At 37.2% G+C, this 15,220-nt stretch overlaps 1 protein-coding gene across 3 annotated transcripts in view; it reads right to left on the bottom strand.

Moving 5' to 3' along the window:
* Positions 1-2,313: 2,313 nt before the first annotated feature.
* Positions 2,314-15,220, bottom strand: part of LOC101678740 (dnaJ homolog subfamily C member 25) — a 28,778-nt gene continuing 15,871 nt past the window's right edge. Inside the window, exons 2-4 of one of the 3 annotated variants that reach the window (XM_045081702.1) lie at positions 8,214-8,336; positions 5,822-6,292; positions 2,314-3,509 (exon numbers count right to left, since the gene is read on the bottom strand). In XM_045081702.1, coding sequence (XP_044937637.1) covers positions 3,387-3,509; positions 5,822-6,292; positions 8,214-8,336 — 717 coding nt within the window. In that variant the 3' untranslated portion in view covers positions 2,314-3,386. Of the gene's footprint in view, positions 3,510-5,821; positions 6,293-8,183; positions 8,337-15,220 lie in introns of all 3 variants that reach the window. The other 2 variants (XM_004747905.2, XM_045081703.1) reach the window with 2 other exon arrangements.

Raw genomic sequence — 15,220 nt, 5'->3', positions numbered from 1 at the left:
TTAGCTCTGTCAAATGCACAACTGCAACTCAACAGAGATCTGACAATGTCTTAAAGTAGCTATATTTATAATGATGTCTAATAAAAGCTATTTATCTTTACTTTTCACAAAACTTTTTGTTCGGGCCAGTAGACACTTTCATAATATAAGCTGAATGTTAGCTTAGTTTAGCAATGGCTGCCATTGAGGCAAAATATCTCCAAGGTTTGGGAGTTAAAAGTTTACTGCCCTGTCCAGAGTAAAAAAAAACAAACAACCAAAAAACCTCAAAGAAAATGAACTATGATTTTTTAAAAAAAGATTTATTTATTTATATGACAGAGAGGTCACAAGAATCAGAGAGGCAGGCAGAGAGTTGGGGGAAAGCAGACTCCCTACTGAGCAGAGAGCCCGATATGGGGCTTGATCCCAGGACCCTGAGACCATGACCTGAGCCAAAGGTAGAGGCTTAACCCACTGAGCCATCCAGGCGCCCATGAACTATGATTTTCTAAACATAAACTCAATAGTATTAAAATACTTGTTAATTCTCTAATCTCAACTGTTCTTTCATGTAACACCTAAAAATCCTATCAATTATAATTTTTAACATGATACACATAGGTGTGCAATGAAACAGCAACCTCAGATTTGTAGAACTTGGGAGAATTCATTAAAAAGTAAGACCACTAAAGGGTACCTGAGTGGCTCAGTCGGTTAAGCAACTGCCATTGGCTCAGGTCATGACCCCAGGGTTCTGGGATCAAGCCCCATATGGGGGAGCCTGCTTCTCCCTCTCCCTCTGCCTGCTGCTCCCCCTGCTGTGCTCTGTCAAATAAATACATAAAATCTAGAAAGACAGAAAGGAAAAGGAAAGAAAAGAAAAATGGCAAGACCACTGTGGAGGGCGCCTGGGTGGCTCAGTGGGTTAAGCCGCTGCTTTCGGCTCAGGTCATGATCTCAGGGTCCTGGGATCGAGTCCCGCATGGGGCTCTCTGCTCAGCAGGGAGCCTGCTTCCCTTCCTCTCTCTCTGCCTGGCCTCTCTGCCTACTTGTGATCTCTCTCTGTCAAATAAATAAATAAAATCTTTGAAGAAAAAAAAAAAGACCACTGTGGAAAGGGTTAGTAGTGGAATCTCTTATGAAGATATTTGACATGAATATGATCCTGAGTAATTTTAGCACAGACCTTAATTATATGGAGTGATAATAGATAGCAATGAACAGCTACACACTATAAACTCTACATGTCAAACAAAAGGAAATGGTGACAGGATACCCTTAAAAAAGAAGCACAAGAAAAAATATCTGTCTAGTGAGGTTGTAGGATCCTCTATTCAGGATTCTTCTCCGGAATGGTTCTAAAATTGAGAAGCTTTTGGTTTTTTGGTGGGGGGGATGGGCAGAATATGAATAAAAATTATTCATTGTACTTGAATGACACTTGGCTCTTCCTTCACTATAGGATTTTGAAGCATATTTTGTTGAGGGAAGAAAAGAGAAGCATCAAAGTCCTCCTGTTAAGGAGAGTCCATTTACCAAAGAACAACCAAACTTTTACCAAGTGAGAAGGCTGCTGGGGGTGATTTCAGAAATGAGGCTTCTATATAGCCAGGGAAAAATACAACAATCTAGCAGATATGCAAAATAATTTCCAACACACATTGTTTGAATCAGCCAACCTTTATGAATGCTACATACCCAGTCCTTTTATTATTCCTTATTACTGGGTGTAAAAAGAAAACTCAGAATACCAGAAGTTTGAAATTTTAACAGAGGGGCAAGTGCCTTAGAAAAATGTAACTATTTCAGAATTTTATAACAGCAAAGGGGTCCTACTGATAATCTAGTTGAAGTTCTTCCCCAAATTTCTATCTATTAAGGTAACTGAGGTCCTCACTCACAGACTAAATGACTCACAAGGTCAAAACTCTTCCCTCCTGGGGGCACCTGGGTGGCTCAGTGGGTTAAAGCCTCTGCCTTCAGCTCGGGTCATGGTCCCAGGGTTCTGGGATTGAGCCCCGCATCAGGCTCTCTGTTAGGCGGGGAGCCTGCTTCCTCCTCTCTCTCTCTCTCTCTCTCTGCCTGCCTCTCTGCCTACTTGTGATCTCTGTCTGTCAAATAAATAAATAAAATATTAAAAACAAAAACAAAAAAAAAACTCTTCCCTCCTGCCTTTTTGTATATATCACATATTTGGGCTGCACTCCTGAAAACACTAGTTTATTTTAGCTAGAAACAGTCTGTGTATCTTATCTACTTCAATCTTTTAAAGCTATATAATACAAAAGCAATTATGTTAATCCTTAAAATGTCATACCAACAAACTTGTGATATATTGCAACCATTTTATTAATATGAAGCAATGAGATAAATCCTTTAACAGGAGTACTGATTCACTATCATGATTGTGTATCAATACCATGATGCAGTATCATACTTGTTTCAGTCAATTTATGTGTGAATTACTTTCACTTCCACATGTATAAAACAGAGATTTCACTGTTTGAAAGAATAGCACACAACCATGCACCTCCTCTTTCTGGTTTAAATGCATGTAAATACACTCATGTACACTGGATTTTTCATGACTCAAGGACTTAATAATACATGAACAACTTTTCAGTACACTATTTCTGCTGTTTTTCTTTCTTTTTTTTTAACTGAAGGGGTTCGGGAAAGCAATACTGTGGTACAAAAGACCTTTTTAAGGTTTCTTCTGGAAAAAATGTTCGAGAATACAGTTATAGTCCTATAATGACTGTAATCAAGATCATCCTACAAGGACATGAAGGTTGATTCGCTCTCCTGGAGAGTTTCTGATCTTAATAAGAATATTATGACGGGGAAAAATAATATAAGCACATTCTGGCAGAAGACTCTCCTAGAGAGATATTTTGAACATATTTCAATCCTAGAATGACTATAATGAGATGACATGACAGTTGAAATCATTTTGCCAAAGAAGTCTGTGTCTAAAGACACAATGTAATTAGAATTTTTTATGTTTTGTGAAAATATTAGAGGCCATGGAAGCAGAAAAATGTAGCACTGTAACAAAGAAAAAGGAAACACTTATAAAGAATAAACAACACGTGAAAATTTTAAATGGTATCTAATAAATTTTCATGTCAAATCTTTTAACTAAACATATAAAAATTTTAAATGGCAACAAGTAAATCTTCATGTCAGATCATTTAACAAAATCCACAAATAGATTATAAAAATTGAACAATCATAATAAATGTCTTATGTATAAAGTTTTAAGGGAAAATTTAAATTTCTACATTATTCTGTTTAATCAAATATTTGAGGAATTTTAAGTACTGCTGAGGAGCAGTTGATACATTTCTAAAATAATTCAGTTATGAAAATATCACAATTAAGGTTTGGCATAGTAGCAATCCTCAATCATCCACAAACGTTAACCGTCCAGGCCCTTCATTCTTCATCCATCTCCTGTATCTCTTCCATCTGGGGTCATTTGCCAATTTTTTCTTTAGTTCTTCTTCTTGTTCTTGTTTATAAACCTGTACATATAAATAACACTAAATGACTTTACTACCCAAAGGGAAACAGTTGTCATTATCTTATGGCATATTTACATTTTTCAAATATAACTTTAGGTAAACGTTTCCTATGAATGTACTGACTTGTCTTCTGAAGACCATGCATCTAAAAATACTAAGCAGTTAAGCACCTTAACATTCGGTGTTAAATTAAAAAAAAAAAAAAAAAAAAGACAAGAGCTTAGTAATTTTTGTCACTGGTTTCTGTAACCTAAGAATATATTCCTTTCTCTCTACAACTAATGTTCAATCTTAAAGAATCCCATTTTATTTCTTTAATATGGTGCTCTGAAAAAAAATTTTTTTTTAAGATTTTATTCATTTATTTGACAGACAGAGATCACAAGTAGGAAGGGAAGCAGGCAGAGAGCCCGATTTGGGACTCCATCTCAGGACCCCAGGTTCATGACCTGAGTCAAAGGTAGAGGCTTTAACCCACTGAGCCACCCAGCACCTTGTGCTCTGAAATTGATGACTTTCAGTATTTGTTGATCTTAACCAAGGAATAAAATGACCTTAAGTATACAACTGTCTCCAAATTCAAAGATAATTACTGGTTTTTCAAAATATTTTATTAAGGTTCCCAAAAAGGGTTAACAAACCACACAGGTTAAGGACAAAGAAAATCTTCATTTCTGTAACTTTTGTGGAAGTCAGATGAAACTAAATGGACAAGTTTTCATAACCAGTTTCATCAAATTTTAGAAAGAAATGACTTTACTTCCAAATTTTGGGAAGTAATGACTAAGATCACCTCATAGAATAATATGATAATTCAGGATAGTACTCCATGAAAGATCCAGTTTTGTGAACTGGGCTGCTTACCCTACTTAAGAGAAAACTTTTCAAGTACTTTAGGAGCAAAGTAGTATGTTACCTTCCATTTTTACATTAATTACAAGCAGGCTAACTATATCTACTTGCCAAAACATTCTGGCAATTCATAGTAAGTTACTTAAATATAATTCCAACTGGTACTCTACTTTCAGTAAAACCTATTTAGGATGCCACATATAAAAAGGAATGTCTATGAAACTAAAAACACAAATACATTCAGATTTCTTAAGAAGATTTTACTATACTGTATTCTTTTTATTTTTTAATATCTTTTTAAAATTAACATATGTATTATTTGTTTCAGGGGTACAGGTCTGTAATTCATCAGTCTTACACAATTCACAGCACTCACCGTAGCACATACCCTCCCTATAGTTTGTTTTGTTTTAAATAAACTCTACCCTGATGTGAGGTTCAAACTAATGACCTTGAGATCAAGAGTCACATGCTTTACAGACTGAGCCAGCCAGGTGCCTCATCACTGTGCTTTATTCTTATCTTTAATACATTAGCCAATTAATTCTGCCTAAAACCTAAAATAATATCATTATGATGAGATAAATAGTTCCTTTAAGACTTCAGCTAAGTGGCTGATCACCTCAAGGTAACTGACAATTATAGAATATAACATTTATTAAGCTGCCCAAACTTTAGAGGCATTTTTAAGAAAATGAAAGTAACCTTTCATACATTAAGTTAGTTATTACACAGAAGCATCTGTGCTCTGTTTTGAAATGAAGTTATTTCAACATTTCCATGTCCTCCTCCCTCCCTTATTCCCATGTTTGCTTTGTTTTTTAATCCCTGTAGCTAAGTTTATATGACTGAAAGAAAATGTGGGAAAGAACAAATTTTAATTAGAGCAATTAATAGAAAGTTGTTGTGACATGCTTGCAATCATACATTATTATCCCACTGCTGTTTAACATAACAAATTAGACCATCATAAAGATTTTTAGCATGAGTCAGTTAAAATATTGGAAGTTCATCTCTTTTTTTTTTTTTTTTTTTTTTTTTTTTTTTTTTAAGATTTTATTTATTTATTTGTCAGAGAGAGAGCGAGCGAGAGCGAGTACAGGCAGACAGAGTGTAAGGCAGAGGCAGAGGGAGAAGCAGGCTTCCCTGCAGAGCAGGGAGCCCGATGCGGGACTCGATCCCAGGACGCTGGGATCATGAGCTGAGCCGAAGGCAGCTGCTTAACCAACTGAGCCACCCAGGCGTCCCAAGGAAGTTCATCTCTTAAGACAAATTACAGGTTAAAAACTTACTTTCCACTACCAAATATAGTCACACTTTCAATAAAAATAAGACCTTTATTCATAATTTTAAATCCTGGATTTCAGAAACTGGAGTGCATTTCTATAATCCCTTCTCCTACACCAAATTTTAATTTCATAAGTAAGATGACACAAAAACTCCAGCAAATAATTACTCACCTCATAATTCTCCTTTATCCAGAGCTCTCGTTTAAGAAAAGTTTCTTTCTGATGATCTTCTAGACTATCAAACTGAGATTTCGACATCTTCATGGATTTCCGTATGATATATAGTCTTTCTTCTTCTCCATATTCTTTACCTTTGATGTTAAAATTATAGATCCACCGACAATACCAGACTATATATGAGCACAGGTGAAAAGGTGCTAAGAGAATTTGAAACAGGAGAAGATCACATATCTGGGGTTTCTGATAGCCTCCCTTTATATCTATTTTACTTTTTATAATGTTTTTTATGATATTCTCCTCCTCGTCACGAATTTCCTCTTTGGACTTTTTGTTTCTGCCCTTCTCTTTGGCTTTTCTGAGTAACCCCTGCTGCTTGGCAATCTCCATGGCTTGGATACGATATTTGGGCACTGTGGCTAGGTAGCTGATTGCCTTGTCGTAGCTGTTCCACCAGCTGAAAAACTGAAATATTTAACAAAGAAAAATAGGTCATTTTTACTATCAAAGTGCACCCTGGTGAACACCATCCCCCCTACCCAAAGCAATTCTGATTAAAAACAGGGACCTCGGGACGCCTGGGTGGCTCAGTTGGTTAAGCAGCTGCCTTCGGCTCAGGTCATGATCCCAGCGTCCTGGGATCGAGTCCCACATCGGGCTCCTTGCTTGCAGGGAGCCTGCTTCTCCCTCTGACTCTGCCTGCCTCTCTGTCTGCCTGTGCTCGCTCTCGCTGACAAATAAATAAATAAAATATTTAAAAAAAAAAAAAAAAACAGGGACCTCAAGGGGTACCTGGTTGGCTCAGTCAGTACAGCATACAACTCTTGATCTTGGGGTCATGATTTTAAGCCCCACATTCAGCATAGAGCTTACTTAATTTAAAAAAATAGGGACCTCAATCTTCTTTCTCTGTAAGTAAAAGATAAACCTGAAATAATGCCCACCCACATGTACATGGGACCTGAAGCTGGATAAATCAGGTAAGCCCTAACCTAGGCCAAAAGCCATTAATTCAGAAAGGAGATACCCAAGATTAGGTGATGAATCAATAGAATCATATCACATCTATGACTTCAAATCTACCATTTGGCTTTCCCTAGATCACCATTAAGAAATCTTTCTTTTGTTTTTAAGACTGTGAGACTGTGATCTACGTTCTGGCGGGGGAAGAGTTACATGGCAAAACTTGCCGGTGAGGAACTTGTTTAAAAGAAGAAAAATCACAGGCTATAGACTAAGGCAACTATATTTATTCCCATCTCTTTCCTAAACCATCTCAATATATACAGTTAATGCTCATCATATTCTGAAGTAAAGGATTCTAACATGTTTGAACTCTTATTTGACTGGAAAACATATAACTTATTTGATAAATATACATAAAGGGTTTCATTAATTGTCAGGAAACATCCTATTCTTCAATTTCCACATTTCATTTGCTATTTTACTGAAAGAATACTGCAGTTATACCAATAATATCTTGAAATATTATAGTAGCACTCTATTAGGACTAGGGGGAAAAATGTTACCAGGGTATTATATCTAAAACAGAAAGGTAAAATTATCCCTGCTTCCCCTTTGAAAGGAAAATATTCCTGCAAAAGCAAATATATTTAAAATGCACAACCTTAGTATTCAATAGTAATTCTTTTTGTCATATAAAGTGAATCCTATTTCTGGGAATTAAACTAGAGAAGCATTTTTCAGACTAGCAAATTGATTCATTCTAGTCACCTGACATGTTCCTTTCCTCTAAAATAAGACATGATAGCTGTGGTTAATTTAACAGTAGGAAAAACTCATTTCAAGCTGAAGTTAAATTTTTATGACATTTAAAACAACATCAAAGATTACTATTTTAATCTATTTCAGTAGTTTCAACCAAAGCAAAACTGCCCTTAGCAGGCAGTGGAAATGCAAGGGACATTTTTGGTTGTTACAGTGATGGCAAGCACTTCCTGGCATTTGGTGGATAGGGGCCAAGACTTGTCAGGTCATATTAAGAAATTCAGGTTTTTCACAAATATAATGGGCAATCATTGAAAAGTCCTACAAAAGTAATATTATCAGGTTAGGAGGGAAATACTCTAAAAGAAACAATGAAAAAACGATCTTTGTTGGGTTTTCTTATTATATAATGATGTTATTCATCAATTTCTTGGATTTGCCACTGACAAAGATTCCAATGTTAATAAGTTGGTTGAATAAATGATTACTTTTCTAGTCTAAAAAATAGTAGCCTCAAGTACAGGTAAAATTTTACAAAAAGGTACTTCTAATTCACTTTTAATAACCAGCACTAGGCAACGTGCACTCAAGTACACACATGCAGACACACACCTCCATCAATACACACCTGAAACACTGAAATAGCACATACACTGACCAAAATCACAACTCTAACATCCACTTTAGGGGCTAAGCGCCTGCTGTAGTAGTGGTAGTAATGGCTATAGTACTCTTCTGGGTGATCCAGCATGTAGTCATAATCTTTTCGTGTTTCTTCATCCTGTAAAATAACAAGATACCCAATTTCATAGGGTATTTCAGAAAATGGCCATAATTTATAATCTGTTAAGTCAAAAAAAATTTTATAACCATGTACAATTAATCTGAATAAAAGTGAAACTATCAGAATCAAAAAATTCCCTACCACTCTTCAAAAGCACATATTAACTGGTTTCTAGAACTTTCATATTAGGTATAACCATAATAAAAGTAATCTCTCCAAATTCTCAAGTATTGTTAGTCCTCCTGGAAAAAGAAAAACATTTTAATAACTATTAAGCATGCCGTTTTAGCCAGTGTTATGGTGGTAATAAGGATGTTGTGTTCTTGTAACTTAAGAAAACATGTTGATACCTTCTCTCAATAATTGTTGATAGGGGGGCACCTGGGTGGCTCAGTGGGTTAAGGCCTCTGCCTTTGGGTCCTGGGATAGAGCCCCACGTCGGGCTCTCTGCTCGGCAGGGAGCCTGCTTCTTCCTCTCTCTGCCTGCCTCTCTGTCTACTTGTGATCTCTGTCTATCAAGTAAATAAATAAATTAAATCTTTTTAAAAAAATTGTTGAGGGGTGCCTGGGTGGCTCAGTGGGTTAAAGCCTCTGCCTTTGGCTCAGGTCGTGATCCCAGGGTCCTGGGATCGAGCCCCGCATCGGGCTCTCTGCTCGGCATGGAGCCTGCATCCTCGCTCTCTCTCTGCCTGCCTTTCTGCCTACTTGTGATCTCTCTCTGTCAAATGGATAAGTAAAATCTTTAAAAAAAAAAAAAAATTGTTGATAGGAATAAATGTTTGTCTCTACTACGGATATTCAAAATCCTTTTCTAGCCTTGTGTAGAAAGTTTTCTGTTAAAAGCAATGATTAAGACAATAAAATGCAGACGAAGCCAGTCTGTGCCTATAAAACTGAATTATGCTCATCTCAAAGAAGCCTTGATGCAATATAATGGTGTTTAACTCTGTGACTTCAAGTGGTATTTTTAGCCTCTCTGAGCCTCACTCTTCCTCATTTGTAAAACAGATGGTATCTGCTCTACTAGTTTTAGTGTTTTGAATATCAAATGGCAACATTATACAAAAACACACTACAAATACATAACACATTATAATACTATTATTTTTTTTAAAGATTTTATTTGTTTATTTGACAGACAGAGATCACAGTAGACAGGCAGGCAGAGAGAGAGAGAGCAGAAAGCCCGATGTGGGACTCGATCCCAGGACCCTGAGATCATGACCTGAAAGGCAGTGGCTTAACCCACTGAGCCACCCAGGCGCCCTATAATACTATTATTAACATTGTCACAGCCCAGCTCATAATAAACTAACATATACATACTTCTTAATCATACAAACACATTGAAAAAAAAAAATCACTGCATTCTGAAATGCTACTCTGAGTGTTCACAAATAAAACACTTCTTAAAACCTTTAATTTTAAATAGGGATAAATGCCAATCTCTTACTGAGCTACATACACTGAAGAACAATTAAATTGGGTTATGATTTGATTTTTTTTTTCTTTGTCACACAGGAAACCTATTTTGTCTTTTTTTTTTTTTTAAAGTAAACTCTACCCCCATGTGGGGCTTGAACTCACAATCCAGAGATTAAGAGTTGCATATTATAGCCAGCCAACTGAGCCAGCCATGCACCCCCATTTTTTCTTTGTTCAAAAAATGTTAGAGTAAAACCACAACAAATTCTTTACTCTTATATAAGGGAGTATACTATAAATCATTAGGAAAATTTAAAAAACCTTTTTTAACCTAGAGGATGTCTTTCTAGGATGAAGTATTCAACATTCATAAAGTTGCAAATACTTAACTAAAGGCATTTCAAAATCTACACTTAGTGCTTTCCTACCACAGACAGAGGCTCTTAGGTCTATTAGGGACCACCTAATCCTCCAACGTGCAGTTTCTTAGATTTAAAATAATGACATAGCTAATGACAAAATCTCTTCTGTACCATTAAAATCATATATTTCCTACTAAGAATTCTGAATTTGTGGAGCATTTGGGTGGTTTAGTAGTTAAGCACCTGACTCGATTTTGGCTCAGGTCATGATCTAGGCTCCTGAAATCCGAGCCCCATTTCGGGCTCTGCACTCAGCATGGAGTCTGCTTGTCCCTCTTCCTCTGTTTCTTTCCTTGTGCACACGCACTTTCTCTCATAAATAAATAAATAAATAAATAAATAAATAAATGAATGAATAAATAAATAAATAAATAAATTTTATTTATTTATTTTTTTTTTTTAAGAATTCTGGAAGCACCTGGGGGACTCAGTCAGTTAAATGTCTGCTCTGACTCAGGTAAAGATCCTAGAGTCCTAGGATTGAGCCCTGTGTCAGGCTGCCTGCTCAGCAGGGAGCCTGTTTCTCCCTCTGTCCCTCTGCTCCTCCCCTGACTTGTATATGCTCTTTCTCAAATAATTAAAATCCTAAATTTAAAAAAAAATTTTTTAAAGAAATTAAAAAAAAAAACTCTGACGGGGCGCCTGGGTGGCTCAGTGGGTTAAGCCGCTGCCTTCGGCTCAGGTCATGATCCCAGGGTCCTGGGATCAAGTCCCGCATTGGGCTCTCTGCTGAGCAGAGAGAGCCCGCTTTCCTCTCTCTCTCTCTCTGCCTGCCTCTTTGCCTACTTGTGATCTCTCTCTGTCAAATAAATACATAAAATATTTTAAAAAAAGAAAAACTCTTGGGACACCTGGGTGGCTCAGTTGGTTAAGCAGCTGCCTTCAGCTCAGGTCATGATCCCAGCGTCCTGGGATCGAGTCCCACATCAGGCTCCTTGCTCTGCAGGGAGCCTGCTTCTCCCTCTGACTCTGCCTGCCACTCTGTCTGCCTGTGCTTGCTCTCCCTCTCTCTCTCTCTGACAAATAAATAAATAAAATCTTTAAAAAAAAAAAAACCTCTGAATTTGAATGACAATTCTCTTAGGTTCAGTACCTTCAAAATATTTTTTACCTCTGACTAGAATTTCAAACTAGATAAACTAGTATCTAGTAGAATTAAATATAAATATATTTAAATTCTATTCCATAGGACTATTTAGAGGGTCAGTATGAGAACTGTTCTATAAGGAGGGCTGAGCTCAGGCTGTTATCATTTTCAGATTTACTCCTTGAATGTTCCTTTCTATCAAAAAAGATTTTCTGTGATAACTGCCACACACCTCAATTGTCAATGTATTATTCTTTCTATAAGCAATTATCATACTTTAGAGCTTCTAACCTAAAGAGGGTAAAACTTTATAGGACAGACAGAAACTTTATAGGTCACAGATAGCTCTGAAGACTAAAGCCTACAACTCTTTTTTTTTTTTAAGGTTTTATTTATTTATTTGACAGAGATCACAATTAGGCAGAGAGGCAGGCAGAGAGCTGAGCAGAGAGCCCGATGCGGGGCTCGATCCCAGGACCCCGGGATCATGACCTGAGCTGAAGGCAGAGGCTTTAACCCACTGAGCCACCCAGGCGCCCCTAAAGCCTACTACTCTTGATGTATCTCATTTTGAGTACCTCAAGACATCTTTTAAGAATTTTTCGATTTTTCCCTCCAGTTTTTGCTTTTTGGACTAATTTTATAGAAATGTTCTGCTTTTGGCCTAGAATCTGTGACTTTTAATTCAGCTTCCCAATCTTAGCAGATGACTTTTGAAATGTATTTCTTCAAATACGATTCTTCTCCTTGTTCCAACTAGATTACATGTCGTTTTGAAACCAACTGCCATACTGAGGTCAGATTCCAACAGATCTCCAGCATCCTTATCTATATAGAGCCATTTGCCCAACTTGACTGTATTCCTTCTGGTTAAAGTATACAGCAAGATCTTTGAATGTCATTAAAATCTACTATGTGAATGTCACAGATCCAATAATAATATCCTTCTTTCTTTTTTCCCTTATCTTAGTAAAGGTCACAATCCACAGAATGCAGAAATCCCTATTTGAACAGTTCACCCAGATCTTCCACTAGGGTCACCATCTTCTCCCTGGTCCCTAAATGTGTGACTTACTTTACTGAGTCTTGAGCTCCTCTAAAATAGGATGGTCAACTAACACTTCAACAAACAGCCACTCCAAAATCTGTACCTTGTGTCTGGCGTCTCTCCTGCAACCAGGACTCTCTAATAAGTCCTCAAATTAACTAATTCCTGCAGAAGATTTCAGGATCAAGTCTGACTTCTCTTAGGATGATTTTCTTTTCCATGGTGGGGGGGAGGGTCACCATAAATTTATGATCTTGTTTTTAAAGACAAGAAGAGTTGGCCACCTCCTTGTTACAGCATTAGTTAACCAACATCTTTACTCTTGGGTTTACAGCTTTCTCTCCAGAATGAAGAAAATTATTTTAGGTTGAGACATGCAGAATACACTTTGGAAGGTGTTCCAGGTTGGCACAAATTGGAGAGTTAGTTCTCAATAGTCTAAATCAAAATCCTACTCTCCCGTAACCTACAAAGTTTAGAATCAATCTAGTAAGAACACAAGGATAGAGGAATATTAGCAAAAAAAGACAAGACAAGAGACTGGGACCCCACTGAGAGCTACAGGCACATACTTATTTTAAAACCAGTATACTTATTTTTTCTCCTATCCATCTTAAAACTCAGGTAGTCCCACAATTGTTTTCATCTTCAGTGCTGCCCCATGGCTTATTAAGTAAGCTAAAAATTCCCTAGCATCCAACAAGACCTCCATAATTAATGCACTCCCACCTAGCAACATCTCATCACTTGCCCCTCTTCTGCCCCACAGCAAACATCAGGTAATTTCTGCAATTTGGTGTGTTCTTACAATACAGCACACTCTTTCATACCTATGTTTTTAAACATATAACTCCCTCTACCTCAAATATCCATCCCTTTCTTCCAGCCTCAAGAGCTTCCATTAATCCTTTAGGGCACAAACATAACTGCTTCAGATTTAGACCACTCTTATATTACACATGTGACCTATTTATTATAGCACTTATCACATTGTAATCATCAGGGTTTTTTTCTTTCCTTGAATAAGAACTTCTGGAAGATAGGTAGGGTGACTGACACTTTAATCTCTGTATATCCAAGGCCTACCACAGTGCCTGGCATTCAGTAAATGTCATTTAAAAAATGAGTACAATTTTATAAAAGCTCTCCCTCACTATAAACATCCCTTGAGCCATACAGGTCTTTATCTCACCAGGAAGGCTGGATGGGTGATTATTTCACAAAAACCTTACTTAGCGGAAATGACTGCTTGATTTCACAGCTTATGAAAACATGCTACTGTGGCTAAAACGGCTTAAACCTTAAAACAGTTTAATGTCTTACCTTTCAATAAGGTAGTACTTTTTCTTTCAGCAATTTTGTGGATCTTAAGGTCCCAGGGTCAGGAGATTCCAACTTCTTTCCAAAACCAAAACCTTTATACTTGTTTCTTCCTCCTCTCTGTCCTGAGCCTTGACAAGCAGGGCAAAAAGCTCCTTGTTTCTAATGTCTACAGGAAAAAATGGTGCTTCTGCTGGTGTCCACTCCACTCCCAATCCTTGTGGGCACATGCAGGAGGACTGGAACATAACCACCAATATCTAGATCAAAAGTGAACAAGAGGAAACCCACAAGCAAAGAAAGCACTGAATCCTTCCTTCTCTTAGGAAAATGATCATTCTCCCCCCTCCCCAGAGGCAAAAATATATTACGTTCTTGCCCTTGAAAGAAATAATGAACTGTTTGATCTCAAGATACATAATTGCAATAATTTGATATTGCAGCCACCTTTACAGTAAAAATTTTCAGTTACACAGATAGTAGAAACCATTTTAGGATGTTAAAGGCCAGGAATCAAAAATATATGAAAATATAATATATTTTGTACATTTTTTTAAAATTCTGTAAATTCCATTTAGTTAGCACATACTATATTATTAGTTTCAGGGCAGAATTTAGTGATTCATCAGTTGCATATAATGCCCAGTGCTCATTACAACAAGTGCCCTCCTTAAAGCCCATCACCCAGTAACCCCTTACCCCCAACCACCTCTCCTCTAGCAGCCCTCAGTTTGTTTCCTATCTTTAAGAGTCTCTTATGGGAGGCGCCTGGGTGGCTCAGTGGGTTAAAGCCTCTGCCTTCGGCTCAGGTCATGATCCCAGGGTCCTGGGATCGAGCCCCACATCGGGCTCTCTGCTCCGCAGGGAGCCTGCTTCCTCCTCTCTCTCTGCCTGCCTCTCAGCCTACTTGTGATCTCTGTCAAATAAATAAATAAAATCTTAAAAAAAAAAAAAAAAAGTCTCTTATGGTTTGCCTCCCTCTCTACTTTTATCTTATTTTTCTTTCCCTTCCTCTATGTTCATCTTTGTTTCTTAAATCCCATATATGAGTGAAATCAGAGGTATTTGTCTCTCTGATTTATTTTACTTAACATAATAAATAAGTTCCATCCACATCATTGTAAATGGCACAATTTCATTCTTTTTGATGGCTGAGTAATACTCCAGTGGATATATATACATATATACACATATACATATATATATATATGTATATATCTTTATCTTTATCCAGTCATGAGCTGATGGACATGTGGCCTCATTCCATAATTTGGCTACTGTTTATAATGCTGCTATAAATACTGGGGCACATGTGCCCCTTCAAATTACTGTTTGTATCCTTGGATAAATACCTAGTAGTGCAATCACTAGTTGTAGCGTATCTCTATTTTTAACTTGTCACAGAAAACCCATACTGCTTTCCAGAGTGGCTGTACCAGTTTGGATTCCCACTAGCAGTGTAAGAGGGTTCCCCTTTCTCTACATCCTCCCCATCTTGAGTTGTTAATTTTAGCCATTCTGATAGGTGGGAGGTGGTACACCTCATTGTGGTTTTGATTGGTATTTCCCTGATGCCAAG

This window comes from Mustela putorius, unplaced genomic scaffold (genome assembly GCF_011764305.1).
Source record: "Mustela putorius furo isolate JIRA1106 unplaced genomic scaffold, ASM1176430v1.1 tig00000580_pilon_pilon_pilon, whole genome shotgun sequence".
NCBI classification, from domain to species: Eukaryota; Metazoa; Chordata; class Mammalia; order Carnivora; family Mustelidae; genus Mustela; species Mustela putorius.
This window is presented reverse-complemented; position numbering and strand designations above follow the sequence as displayed.